At 38.8% G+C, this 13,088-nt stretch overlaps 2 protein-coding genes across 3 annotated transcripts in view; one reads left to right on the top strand and one right to left on the bottom strand.

The window, feature by feature from the left end:
* The first annotated feature begins 1,679 nt into the window (after positions 1-1,679).
* The window catches only part of bco2l (beta-carotene 15, 15-dioxygenase 2, like), a 28,784-nt gene continuing 17,375 nt past the window's right edge, over positions 1,680-13,088 (top strand). The window contains exon 1 of one of the 2 annotated variants that reach the window (XM_036144443.1): positions 1,680-1,872. Coding sequence is in view for 1 of the 2 variants with exons in the window: in XM_036144442.1 (XP_036000335.1) it covers positions 12,737-12,794 (58 nt within the window). In the remaining variant the exon portion in view is untranslated. Of the gene's footprint in view, positions 1,873-12,718; positions 12,795-13,088 lie in introns of those variants that run through there. The other variant, XM_036144442.1, reaches the window with a different exon arrangement.
* Positions 2,342-8,600, bottom strand: ela3l (elastase 3 like). Its single transcript, XM_012863348.3, has 8 exons — positions 8,491-8,600; positions 8,133-8,221; positions 7,817-7,914; positions 7,384-7,512; positions 4,688-4,824; positions 4,224-4,369; positions 3,711-3,863; positions 2,342-2,396 (listed from the first exon to the last, which is right to left on the bottom strand). Exons 1-8 carry the CDS (start codon positions 8,528-8,530, stop codon positions 2,379-2,381), a joined length of 810 nt encoding a protein of 269 aa, XP_012718802.2. The 5' UTR covers positions 8,531-8,600; the 3' UTR covers positions 2,342-2,378.

Raw genomic sequence — 13,088 nt, 5'->3', positions numbered from 1 at the left:
TTTACAAAAAAAAAAAAACTCTAAAGAGAGATGCTATGTTTTTGCATTCCACCTCCCTGAGTCAATACTTTGCTGAACCTCTTTTTGTCTCATTAAAAGCTTTAAACTCTCTTAGTGTTGTATCTGTCTGACTTTTACACATCCAGAGATGGAACAGCAAAATGACTAATGGTGCCTATCACTTGTCACAAATTCTCAGTTGAATTCAGACCTGGACTCTGGCTGGGCCGCTCGGATACATTACGTTTTGATCTAAACCAGTCCGGCATAGCTTTGGCGTATGTTTCCTCTGTTTTCTTGCTTCAAGAGGGACTTCTGCCTCAGTCTCAAGTCTTTTGCAGCCTCCAAGATATTGTTTTAACCTGCTTTTAGCTCTGTTCATCTTCTCTTCAACCCTGACAGTCATCCCCACAGCACTGTGCTGCCACCGCCAGGTTTAACAGTGGGGGCGGTGTGTTCAGATTGACGAGGAAGGGATTCATGACCTTTTTTGTTGTCATGGTGTGACTTGTGTATGCAGTGGATTTTTGCTGTTTATGGTAAATGTGTGGACCCCAGGAAGAGTAGATGTAGGGGTGTGAGTAATAGGGATCAGAAAGAAAGAAACTAAGATGCGTTTTCCTAATTGCCACAACAATTTTACTTTTGGATGATGGATTGAACTGGGCTCTTTGAGCTGGTTAAAGCTTGTCATATTGTTGTTTTTTTCACCAATGTAATCCTAATTTCCATTTATACACAACTTAATCCATGACTTGTCTTCTGTGCTTCTCGGCCTTCCTTGGTCAGGATGCGATTTGTTCACAAACGCTCCATAATAAACCTCAGAGGCCTTCACAGAACAGCAGGATTTATACTGAAATTCAATTACATACAGGCAGACTCTCTGTACTCATTAGATGACTTTGGAAGGCGATTTGTTTCCCTGGATTTTATTTAGGGTTATCAGATTAAAGGGGACAGGGTAGAAATGAAGGTCATATATTTTAGATGTTTTTTTTTTCTTGCAACACATGTGGAAACCCATGGATCATTTTTTCTTCCCAGTCATATGTTACTTTGTGTTGTTGTGTCAAGAATGTGAAAATCAAATTTGGATATGAACACTTTTGGAAGGCGCTCTAAACTCAGTGTTTCATTTATTTTAATTTTTTTAAAAGCATCCCAGTAATAAAATGATATAAGCCAGACATGTCACGAGCGGTAGGTTTAGATGGACTATGCATCCCATGGACACAGGCTGACGCTGCGCAGAATGCTCCCTCTGACATGTGATTTATCGACCCAAGATGTATGGGTTCATGTACTGTATAAGTAGACGGGGAATATACTGTAATGGACATGCAGAGAAGCTCGGTGCTCCCATGCGTCTTCTTCAGGCTGCTCCTAATGTAGTGTACTGTAAAGACGCATGCATGCCAGCGCACGTTCAGAATCATTATTACTCACTCAAATTGGACGTGTCATGTGTGATCAATTCATCTCATGTCAGCGAAGATGTTCCCTCGCTTCCAGTACATTTAAAGTGTTCCTGTGTGTATTTTTGCCGAATGTAACAGAGAGAAGACAGAGGAGGGGGGGGGGGGGGGGGGGGGGGAGAGAGAAGAAAGCAGAGAGAGAGGCAATTTCATTTCTTTTTTCGTCTTCACCCCACTTACTCTTTCTTCCACATCTCATTACAGCGTTGATATGGGCAGAGATAAAGAGTAAGAAAAGATAGAAATGTTAATCAAGACCTTGTCATATCGGGATTCTGCCTTTTTAGATTGCAGACATCATGAGGAAATATTCTCCTCAGCGGTAGAATATTATGGTTTTCATAAACCTTGCACCCTTGCTGTGGAAATGGGAGAGGGAGCAGAGGCAAAGCAGGTCAGTTTCATGCATGATTATTAGATGTGTATCTCTTCTCTTCCCCCCCCCCCCCTTTTTTGATGTTCACAACATTTCAGCCTCATTCAACTCAGCATTATTTGACAGTTTAATTTGAATCTCGGGTTTCATTTTTGTCTGCTTTTTATTACTCTTAAAAAAATTATATGAGTCCCATTTGTGTGCTGGTGCTGCTTTTCCATGCAGAAACATTGGTTATTATGCACAAAATCCAGATTGGGAAAGCTGTCAGAAGCAATTCTCCATCATGAGTGTGTGAGGACACCTGCTGGCCAGCTCTTGGTACTGTTTCAGCTTCTAACAACTACTTAGTTAATTTAATATGAATACAAAAGATATAATGATGATACTAAAACAAAACATATTTCAATATGCAGAAGGCCTTGTCTGATTTGAATTTTCAACTACTAAACATTCTGTATACTGAAAAACACACTCCAAACAAAGACAGTTTTTGGGGTACTTTTATTGATATGTCATCCTCTTCAGTTGTTCATCATGACCTGCGAGAACACAGACAGAAACATTAAAACATTACAGTGGTAGAACTGGTTGAAGGTTATAAGCAGTCAAAATCCCTTCCGGGTGTCTGTGTGTGTGTGTGTGTGTGTGTGTGTGGTGGGGGGGGGGGGGGTGTAAAAAGTTACAACTTTATCTTATTAACTTAAACCATCATCTTGTTTACTTTGACTGGTTATTTACACTGAAAGTTAGTAACAATTTGCATAGGAAATGAAGGTAAGAGGTAGTGCTGCACAAACAGTCTTGAGAAACACATACCAGGATTTACAGTTGGAGTAACTGTCTTATATATAAAATATATAAGACATATATATATATATATATATATATATATATATATATATATATAAATATATATATATATATATATATATATATATATATATGGTTAATATGTTGCTTTTCTATTATTATTAGACCAAAGAAGGCTTTACATGTTCTGTTCTCAGTTTGGGTGTGTCACAATTGCCTTTTGCACTGGAAGCAAAACACATTTGTTTCGGTGGCCCACCCCCTCCTACACCTATTTCCTGTGAAGAGGTTTGTTGGTTTGTGTCTAAATAACCGCCAAATGCAAACCTGTCAATAGTTACAACAGCGTCAGTATAAACTGCCCCCCTTGGACTAGCCGTTAGCTTCAGCCTCCCAGACAAACTGATCTGGATTTATGTTAACTGCGGATACTTAGAAAGTTGTCCACTGCAGTTAAGATATTAACTGAGTTTAACCTTTTTATATATATAGAATCAAATAAAGCTCACTTCGAAAACCCTGAATCACCCATTTAAGGACACTTGAAATGCTTTCTCAAGCATGTCTAACAAGTAATGATTGGAAATTACCACATCGTTTATCATTTCTGTAGGGGGGAAAAATTATAATGATAAAAAATCTTCATGTATCGTCGCATTGATCAACTCTGTTTAATTATGTTTGCAAAGCCCAAACACTAATAGTATAGCTGGAGTTGTGTGTTTTATTCTTTTAATTATTTTTTCCACTCTTCCATTAGAGTATAAATAAAGGTCAGTTGATTAAAAAATGTGATTCAACACAATATTTGTGTTCTGTTTAGTAATGCTTAATGTAACTGGTGTACTGAAGAAGTCTATTTATGCTGAATAGGTTTTAATCTAAGGGCAGTATTTGTGTGTGTGTGTGTGTGGGGGGGGGGGGGGGTCTGACTTTGTGCCTTGCAGTTTTTTTAATGAAGGATTTTATCAATACTTGTGTCAGTTTTTCCAGAAAAACCAATACATTTTATATTTTTAAGTCCACACCAGCCATCTTTTTACCTGGTCAATCCAGCTGTTGAAAGCAGAGACTCTGGTGAAGACAGTGGGTTTCTTCTTGTAGTTGCAGCCAAGGCCAGACACAAAGCTGGCAATGCCGTGGACCTCCCAAACACCTTCGGCATTCTTACAATTCAGAGGGCCACCAGAATCCCCCTGAAGTAGATTCAGAGAAAAAATTGATGTTTTATTCAACCTAAAGAGCTACTAGAAGACCGAAAGGATAAATTACTATCAAAATAATTGATTCATGAAGTGTGCTGCAGGACACAGGGACACAAAAACAGCATTTGTTGATTCCTGGCAACAGGACAAAAAAAATTGTTTGAGAGAAAAATGATTCCATTTCATTACAGTGGGATCGCTTTGTAGGTCTATTTTGCATGTCTTCAAACCCAGCTTGTCTAATTACTGGCCAGGCAATTAGAAGGAATAAACAAAACAGCCCAAATGGCTTCACTGGTAAAATAACCATCTCCCTCCTCATGCATACTTTCAAGCACGGTGCGCACTTACGTTGCATCCAGCCACAATTCCATCCCCACCGGCACACACCATGCTGGTCCTAACAGCAATACCCCACCAGTCAGACTGGGAGCAGGTGGCGTGGTCAGCCACAGGCATCAAAGCCTGCTGCAGCTTATCAGCGATGGGGCCTCCAGCTAAAACACACAGGCAGAGTCTATTACCGTCATACACATAAACTTGCTGGCTGTCAAAGCTGCTTTACAGGAGCTCCCCGAGAGCCAAACTCACAGTCTGACCCAAATTTTCAATTTAGAAGTAATCCCCCCTGCTGAAAAGTTTCAGCTCAAATCTTCTGCAGGTGATTTTCTTCCCAACTTCTCAAATTTCCCGGGTTAACCGCCACTGTTTTGGAATACAGCCGCTGTGGCTAAACTCTGTCTAAAAATGCTGATGGAGCTGATAGAAGGACTTTGCAAAGATATACCCTAAACATAAACACAGCAGGAACTTACTGTACAGCCTGCCCCAGCCGGTGATGTAGCAGGGGTAGAGGTTGGACAGCACAGTGCCAGAAGCGGGGAGACATCCCAAGTGCACCTGATCACTCAGAGTCACAGGCTCGGACAACTTAATCAGAGCAATGTCGTTACTGCAAGGATAGCAGACAGAGACAGAGGGAGACAAAGGCTTAGGGAGACTCTTCCACAACCTAAGACACCAGAGGGTGAGATAAGGGAATAAGTGCAACAGTAGATTGCAATAATACTGTAATAGCAACTGAATGCTAATTAAACATTTTGATTTGAATTTATCTGAAGATGTAGGATGTCTGAAATGTGGCTGACAAAAAGGCTGACAATAATATTATGAATAAATATATTAGTTTACTAATAGTTAAGAAGCTCCATAACTTTGCGAATGAGAACGTTTGCTGGTTGGAGCAAAAATGCAAGTTTGTATCCAGATTTATTAAGTTTAGTAACAAATGCTGTTGTTAAATCCTGTTCTAGCCTGTGGCACTTGGGAGAAGGTTTAAATGCCACATGGTTAAAATGCATTTAAAAAGGTTTATTACTATTTTAGTAAAATGTCATGCCCTAAATAACTGTTCCAATGCTAAAGTCAAACTTGCTAGCCAGTTTAGCTTCTTAACCCTATAACTGTATCAAAAAAAATGTATTTGTATCAAAAAATTTATATTTTTTGATACAAATATTTCTGAGACCTCTACCTCGTCAACAAAGTCAGTATTTTCAGCGTTTTTCTGAACATACAATTTATAACATACACATGAATACATTTTACACACCCTATATGAAAATGCAGAAAATATAAGGAAAATGTATTTTTTGGTCTAATGTATCAATTACCACATAAAGAAAATTAGAAAGTCTGACATTTTATTTATTTATTTAAAGCTACCAAAAAGATTTTCCTTTTTAAAAATGTGAAGTTACCTGTATCGGGCTTTCAAGGGTTAACACTGTGGTGGTCGCTAATAATTATTGGCAGCCCTGAAAACTTTTTCAATTTAATTAATTTCGTGCATATAGTGCCAATTCTCAACACACGTCATCTTAGGTTTCCATCAACTCATCCAGACAAATTGGTTCAAATGTTTTCTAAGGAAATCCAACCGATTGCATCGAGTCTTTGACTTGCCTCATATAAATTTCGTCAGACACACCAAAGGTTATTTTTCACCCAAATGCAACAATTGCCATATTTGGTGTGGTAGGCCTCACAGGATAAGTATTTATTCCGTTTTGTTTGGGCCCCAGTTATGTCATTTTTGAGCAAACTAGACATGTTACCCTCTCAGTTTCCCTCTTAACAATATTTGAAGCCATTTCATAAGTATGTATGTATAATTTTTTTTCCTTTTGGAGTTCATTTACTTTACCGTGCCTCTTATTAGTTTTTACATTTTTTAACCACTTTCCAAGGGAATGCACATCCTTAGTAATAATCTGTGTTTTATTGTGATTGTCCTTTAGGTTCAGCTTGAGTAAAGTGGGAAGGAGGGCAGTGGGAGGGAAGGAGGAGAGAGGGGCTTGAAAATTTTAAATTAAAAGTGATTGGTAAACTTTGTTCCAACTGTATTTTTCATTTGTGTTTAATGTGTAAAACAATGTGCTAAAGGCTCTCATTAACAATGAATGTATATAAAAACAGTAATGAATAGCATATGGTTGCTATGTTTGTCAAGAAAAGGTTTACATGTCAATCTAATACATTGATTTAAAAGGTTATTTAAATGTTTGTATGCCTTCAGTAGTTTAGCTAGAACTTTACTAATAAAGTCAAGCATGGCTTGAAGCAAGCTTAGCTTTTTAACCTTAAGGCAGTCGACGCCAATAAATACCACATCTTAGCCGTGGTTGTCAGGGAAAAGATTTACATGCCATGATCAAGTCCAAGGTTTAAATGTTAATGAATTGAATACATTTTTGGAATACATTTTCTTGAAAACATTACCTAACGAGACTATTTGGTTGATTTAAAACAGGTCCCCCTATCTCCAGCTAAATCAAATACAGTTTAGTTTGGATCAAAATCACAGCAATAAGCCTCAGCTATGCTGCTAACAGGAATGAAGAAAATAGATAAAGAGCGGTATTCTGAGTATGTTTACTTTACGTGATTATTGGAAGTACTTGGAAACTCCAACCCAGAACAGTAAATAAAAAGCTGTTTTTGTGGAGACAGCAAATCCAGTCTTGCCTAAAGTAGAATAACCTGAAAATTAAGACTTTTTGGGAATTATACTGGCTAATGTAAGTATCTTTTAGTCATTAAACATAATTATTAGCACTATCCAAAGATTCAAAAATGTGTGGTACATTCAGTAATGTTTAAACTTGAGCTCAGACGAAAGAATTAGAAGAAGACATTGCAGCATCTGAATTTGCCCCATTGATGTCAGTGCGAAGAGAATGACCTAATTTCATGAAATTATGGTGAAAGTCCAGCTTCATGTTCATAAGGCAGCTTAAATATCTATGCCACGCTGGGTTTCGACTGCATTAGTGGAGATACATCTATGATAAAAGTAGTATCTGAGCTGAGTTTGAGAAAGATGACCTTAAGTAAATGAATCTAGTTTTACCCTCAGCTCTCTTTGCTGCATTGACCAAAAGAAGATGAGTTTATGATCATCTCTCTTTCTACTCTTTGTGTTTCTTTTGCTTTGCTGTTATTTTGTTACCCGAAGGCTACGAAGATAGGGTTCCACTTCTCATGGACAATGATCTTCTCAGGCAGGATGGCCTTGGAGCCAGCCTCCTCCTCGACCAGGTTGTGTTTGCCCACGAACACCCTGTAGGAGAGCTGGGTGCTGTGGGAGAAAGTAGACTGTTGAGGCCCAAGGCAAACCAGAGGCTTCAGTAAACAGTTGAATGATTTGATTAATTTGGTCTGATTGAGCTTTTGAGAGTGGGATTAAAAGAAACTGCGATGATGAGTTGAATTTGCGGTTACAACTTTCAAAATCTTTTTTCTTTTCCCTGTTGGAGAGTTAAGCCTTTGGGGGCTGAAATAAGCAGGCAGTGAATAAATAGCATAAAATAAATACAGAATAAGCTAGCTTTGTGAAGTGATGGTTGTATTCCTGCCTCTTTATGCGATTCGGCTGTTCTTACTTGATGCAATGTGCAGCAGTCATGACCCAGTTGGCAGCAATCAGAGATCCTCCACAAGTGTGCCTCCACTCACCGTCCCTCTCATACTGCAGGGAGATCTAAAAAAATGGATAACAGGGAAGACATGTAAAGAAGTGGGCTGTCCTTCTTTAGATGGATGTTATAGATTCTCGCTTCTGAAAAAAAAAAAAAAAAAAAAAACTTAATTGCAGGATTTTCAACGGACAGTGGGTTTGACAGCCACAAGCCAGATGCTGAACTCAGAGGGGCATCAAAGTGAGCATAAAAACACAGACAGATGTGTGCATCAGCATACCTGCCAGGGCCAGCTGTGGGGCTTGGCATCCACTCCGTTGACCACACGGGACGTCAGGGGCTCAATGGGAGGGGTGCCGCACCCGAGGGCTAAAAGAAGAGGAGATATAGGTGACTTTGATATCCGAACACACACACAGAAGCACTATATATATATATATATATATATATATATATATATATATATATATATATATATATATATATATATATATATATATTCATATTCTGGAGCACAGTGCAACACATTTCCTCTTCAGCAAGGAATCACAAAGGACTCTGCTAACTGTGTGCTAGTGAACAACAGCAACACAGCAAAACAATTAACCACAGAAATAGAATATACCAGATGTTCTTACCGCCAGCAATGAGTACCGAGGCCAGCACAATGGGGATCATGTTGATTGATGCTTCTGCTGAGGGACGGCAGGAAGCACACTCTCTTTTAAACTTTCCACCCCAGGCAGCTCCCTCTCCGAACACAGCAGCACCCTCTCCAATTGGTCTGTGCTGGCCTCCTGAGGAGGTACATGGACCAATCACAGAGGGCCCGGAGTTCATATCACACAGGTGTGTTTTCCCCGACATTTCTCATAACCTTCCTGCTGCATTAACAGTACATCGAAAACTTTTTCATGAGTAAAGTTTTTTTTTTGGAACTTGGACGCGAATATATGAATGTTATGTTTATTTTTAAAATGCAGCTGGCTCTTTATATGCACCAAATACAAGTTTTTGTATTCGACTGGCTTTTATCCCCTGAAACACCTGGAATTAAATGCTTACATAACAGCACGGGAACCCAGCATCTGGATTCTTGGCTCAAAGTTGTTGTTTTTTTTGTTTTTTTTTTGGAATTGCATTATGAAAAAAAGTGTCCCTAAAATATTACACAGTAACAATGAACAACAGATGGTTTTAGTGATGCAGAAAATGTGTTGTATTTTAATACATGCGGTGGTGCAGGGAATTCTGCCGTGCCAGGACGCCATATGTGTGGCAAGACTTTGCACTCATTAGATTTCACATCCGTACATTAATTTCCCTGAAGCATATATTTAAATCTTCTGCAAAATACACTGACCTAAACCCTTGCGCTGTTGTTTTAATGATGTGGGTTGAAAGGACCAGAAGAAAAAAGACACAAATTTAAAGGTAAGAGTTATGGTATGACAAGCCCAAGGAGATAGAGCATGCAGGCTTAATAAATCTATAAGGGGCTGTGTGAAAACATGCTCTACCAATAGATTTAAAAGGCTCTCTTGAAGAACCCCCCCCCCCCCCCCCATTCCCACCCAGAATTAATAGAAAGCAGCAGTAAGAATGTGTAAAGAGACAATGTTGGTAGAGACTGATTTACAATCTTCCAAAATCAGCTATAATTGATGACAGCGCTTGTTTTACTGATCAAAGTGATTGTTGTAATCAAAGCAATTTTATCTAAAAAAAGAAATTTGTCTGATCACTTCAGACTGCAGAGTGGACCTTTGCCCGTTCACAACTAGATGGGGCAGTTCGTCTGCTTTGATGCCATATTCAGTTACTGTCAAATGTTAATTTGTGCAAAAGCTATGCTGTATTTATTTGTATTTGTTGTATGAGCAAAAACTAAACACGCTTAGCAAAATCACTCATTTTAAAATCATGATCATGTGATCATGCGAGGGACTGGGTCTTCACTGTAAAACACAGAATTCATGACAGCAACATCTCCTTTTATTTATTTATTTATTCATAGAACTGAGGCATTTAAACTTTCCAGAGTAAAACAAATATTCAATAGAAACTTTAAAGGGAGAAAAAGGGAAACAGTCAAACAACCCGAACAAGCTGATTATGAGCGCATTCTGCAGGTGTCTTCTTGGAGGCTTGGCAGCATTATGCTGTGCAAAGCGCTTTGTGCGGTAAAGCTCCAAATTACCCCGCAACACCCTCTTGTGAAACAAGATGATCGCAGCATAATGCTGTGGGAGTGCTTTTTTTTTCAGCAAGCACTTACAAGCTGGTCAGAACTGATAAGAAAACTGAGGAATCAAAATATAAATCAATCCTGGAAGAAATCCTGTTGCAGCAAAGATTCACCTTCCTGCAGGACAACAACTCAGTGGAGTTGTTTAGATCAAAGTGTTTTCATTCAGTTGAAAGGCCCAATCAAAGTCCAGACGTAAAGCACTTATGCTCACAGACGCTCTTTATCCAATTTGCCTGACTGTGAGATGTGCTGCTAAGAAGAATGGGCACAAATGTTATTCTCTTGCACAAAACTTATGGAAACTCATAGTCCAAAACACTGGCAGCCAGATTCTGGTCTCCAAATGTGACATGCAATTTACTAAAAACTAATTAAAACGAGATGTCTGAAACATTTTCCAACCTTTTACAGGACAGTGACCAACGCACATCTCTGCCTTTCACCACTATTTTCCGATTAAAGCTCTTGTGTTCATTAATTTGATACTGACACAAGATAATGAAGTGAAAAGTGAACTCAACAGAAAAAAAGGCCCCTGAAAATGATCTCCGTGAATACTTTTTTTTTTTTGCTGTAAAAGATGTCGGCCTGAGCTGACAAAGCTCCTAAATCCTTTTATTGGGTTCAAAACCTCTGATCTCGTAAATCTGCTACTTATCAGTGAAATATGTTTGTATGAGAGGCAGTCTGTCATGTTCTCATGGCTTAGCAGGCAGAAAAGCCCATCGACTGAAGCCCGGACCCCCCAGGGAAGTTGCAGCAGGTACACTTCAGACTGTTTTCCCTATCAGAACAGCAGCTGAACTCTGAATGACACCACCGTTCATGGTTGGTTTATATCATGTTGAAGCAATAAACACAGCACAGGTCATTGCTATTTTCTATGTGGAGCAAAAGAGAAAGATTTTGCAATATGTGTAAATATTATTGTGGCATGCCAGCATTATTTGCTGCTTCCAGCTGTGTGTGTGTGTTTTTTTTTTTCTCCTACTGATTTCCCCTGCATGCCTCAGTCGTTGGTGTCCCACCACACAGTCTAATGTGCGGTGGGGCTCTAACGTCCACACTGTTTAACTTCCTGCGCCACAGCTGCATTTTACAGCAGCTGCCTTGTTTACCACAGCCTGCATGTGTAAGGCCAGAGGGCTGAAGGAAATCAATCACTGGTCGGCTAATGCTAATGTTAACAGAATGCCTTCCCTGCTGTCTTTGTTCCTTTGCGCGTTTATTTCGTTTCGCCGTCTCATTCTGGGCTACCCCCCTGTCAGGTTTCAAACCACTTATTTCATTACATCTTATAAGCACTTATCATGACTCAACTGGTCCGATTTGAGGTCTTGTGCATACTTGCCAGGTTTTATGTCTCTTTCACAGTATGAGGGAGAACATACAAGAGGAGTAAGTATAATGACTGGGTGTGATCGCCACATAGATTTTAATGTTGTTGTTTTTTTCTGCCTCGATATGCATCCATAAAAAAATAAACCTGTTTTAACTGGAACATGACGTTCACGTATGTCAGAATTATACACATTAGATTAGTGTCTTGCTAAGTTATAAATACCCCTTGAACATGTACCCTCAGCAGAAGTAATTTTGTCACGTTACAACTGTAAACCTCAGTGTATTTTGTTGGGATATTATTGGGCAGATTGCTACAAAGTAAGAGCACGTTTGTGAAATCTGAAAAAATGTATATGTACTCAGTTCTCTTTACTTTGATACCTCTCAAATGACTAGTGCAAGAGAAGTCACTCAACTGGTAAACAGCTCCTTGCTGATGTCTGCACATGTCTGTAATTTGATCTCAGAATAAATCTAGTTTTTCAGTGAAAACCCCAGGGCTTTTTAGAAGATATATGCGAAAAAAAAAAAAACAGCTTAATTCAGACCAAGGAACACTGTAGACAGGCCATGGAGAAGATTAAAACAGGATAAAGTTAGAGAACTATCCATCCTAAATACTGAACGTATCACGGAGCACTGTCCAATCGTTGGGTGGGAAGAGTTTGGCACAACTATTTCTGGACAGACTTCTCTCTACATTTGAGAGAAGCTAATCTGCTATCAGAAGCAGGGGTATGAATAATTTTGGGCTTAAATTTACATTCACAGTTTACTTTTTAGATTTTTATTTGTAAGTTAAAAGATTGAAAAATCTACTTTCATATTCTTTCACTTCACAACTATTCACTCATTACTATTAACCATATGTGTTGGTCTGTCACATACAGTCCAAATAAAGCATTCATTTTGCTGTTGTAATGCAACAAAATAATGTGAAAATATATTTTTATTTTACTATGAATATTTTTACAAGGCACAGTAAAGTCTATTGCCAACCCAGCTCAGTCTGCCCAAGTACTGTATTTCCAGGCTGCCTATGACTAAAGCCAGAATACATTCTGAGATTAGATAAAACCTGAAAATCTGAATAAACCCCACCAAGTTGTACAAACACGTAGAGTATAAAAGTCACTTGCAGTGAAATCCAGTATTGTTCCTTTTCTTGTGGGAGGTCTAAATGTGTTATCAGTGTTCGTGCTGTTTAGTGCTCTGGATCACTTCCTGGATTGGGAATGAGGGTTCAAAGGTTCTCATTACAGCCTTTGTAATTCCTGTGTGCTTCTTAGATGAAATCCACAGAGCTAGCAGCCATGTCAGCAAACACCGAGTCCCAGACTCGCAGCTGTGAGTAGATATTTATTTCTAAATATTAACAAGATGATGTCTTTGTAGACATTTACTCAAATGGATTCAGTTATTCCTTTGTTGGCTTGTATTGGACTTTAAAAGAAGAGATTTTTTGCATTACTGCTAAAAAGTACAATTAATTCTTTGAGTACAATTTAATTTTCTTTCCTTTTTATGTCTTGATCTTGAGTAGACAGCGGGTCTGAGTGATTCATGCTCAATCAGAACTGAAGTATAATAAAAAATACAGAAATGGAGAATCCCATCAACTATCTATCTCCAGTTAACAAG

This window comes from Fundulus heteroclitus, chromosome 12 (assembly GCF_011125445.2).
Source record: "Fundulus heteroclitus isolate FHET01 chromosome 12, MU-UCD_Fhet_4.1, whole genome shotgun sequence".
Taxonomy (NCBI): Eukaryota; Metazoa; Chordata; class Actinopteri; order Cyprinodontiformes; family Fundulidae; genus Fundulus; species Fundulus heteroclitus.
Note: the sequence above shows the minus strand (reverse complement) of the source record. Positions and strands in the feature narration are given on the sequence as shown.

Coding starts and splice junctions, on each gene's coding strand:
- ela3l (XM_012863348.3), bottom strand. CDS start 8,530: ATGATCCCCATTGTGCTGGCCTCGGTACTCATTGCTGGCG. Junction 7,513..7,816: donor ACTGCTGCACATTGCATCAA/GTAAGAACAGCC, acceptor TTTCTCCCACAG/CACCCAGCTCTCCTACAGGG. Junction 4,370..4,687: donor CGGCTGGGGCAGGCTGTACA/GTAAGTTCCTGC, acceptor TGTGTGTTTTAG/CTGGAGGCCCCATCGCTGAT.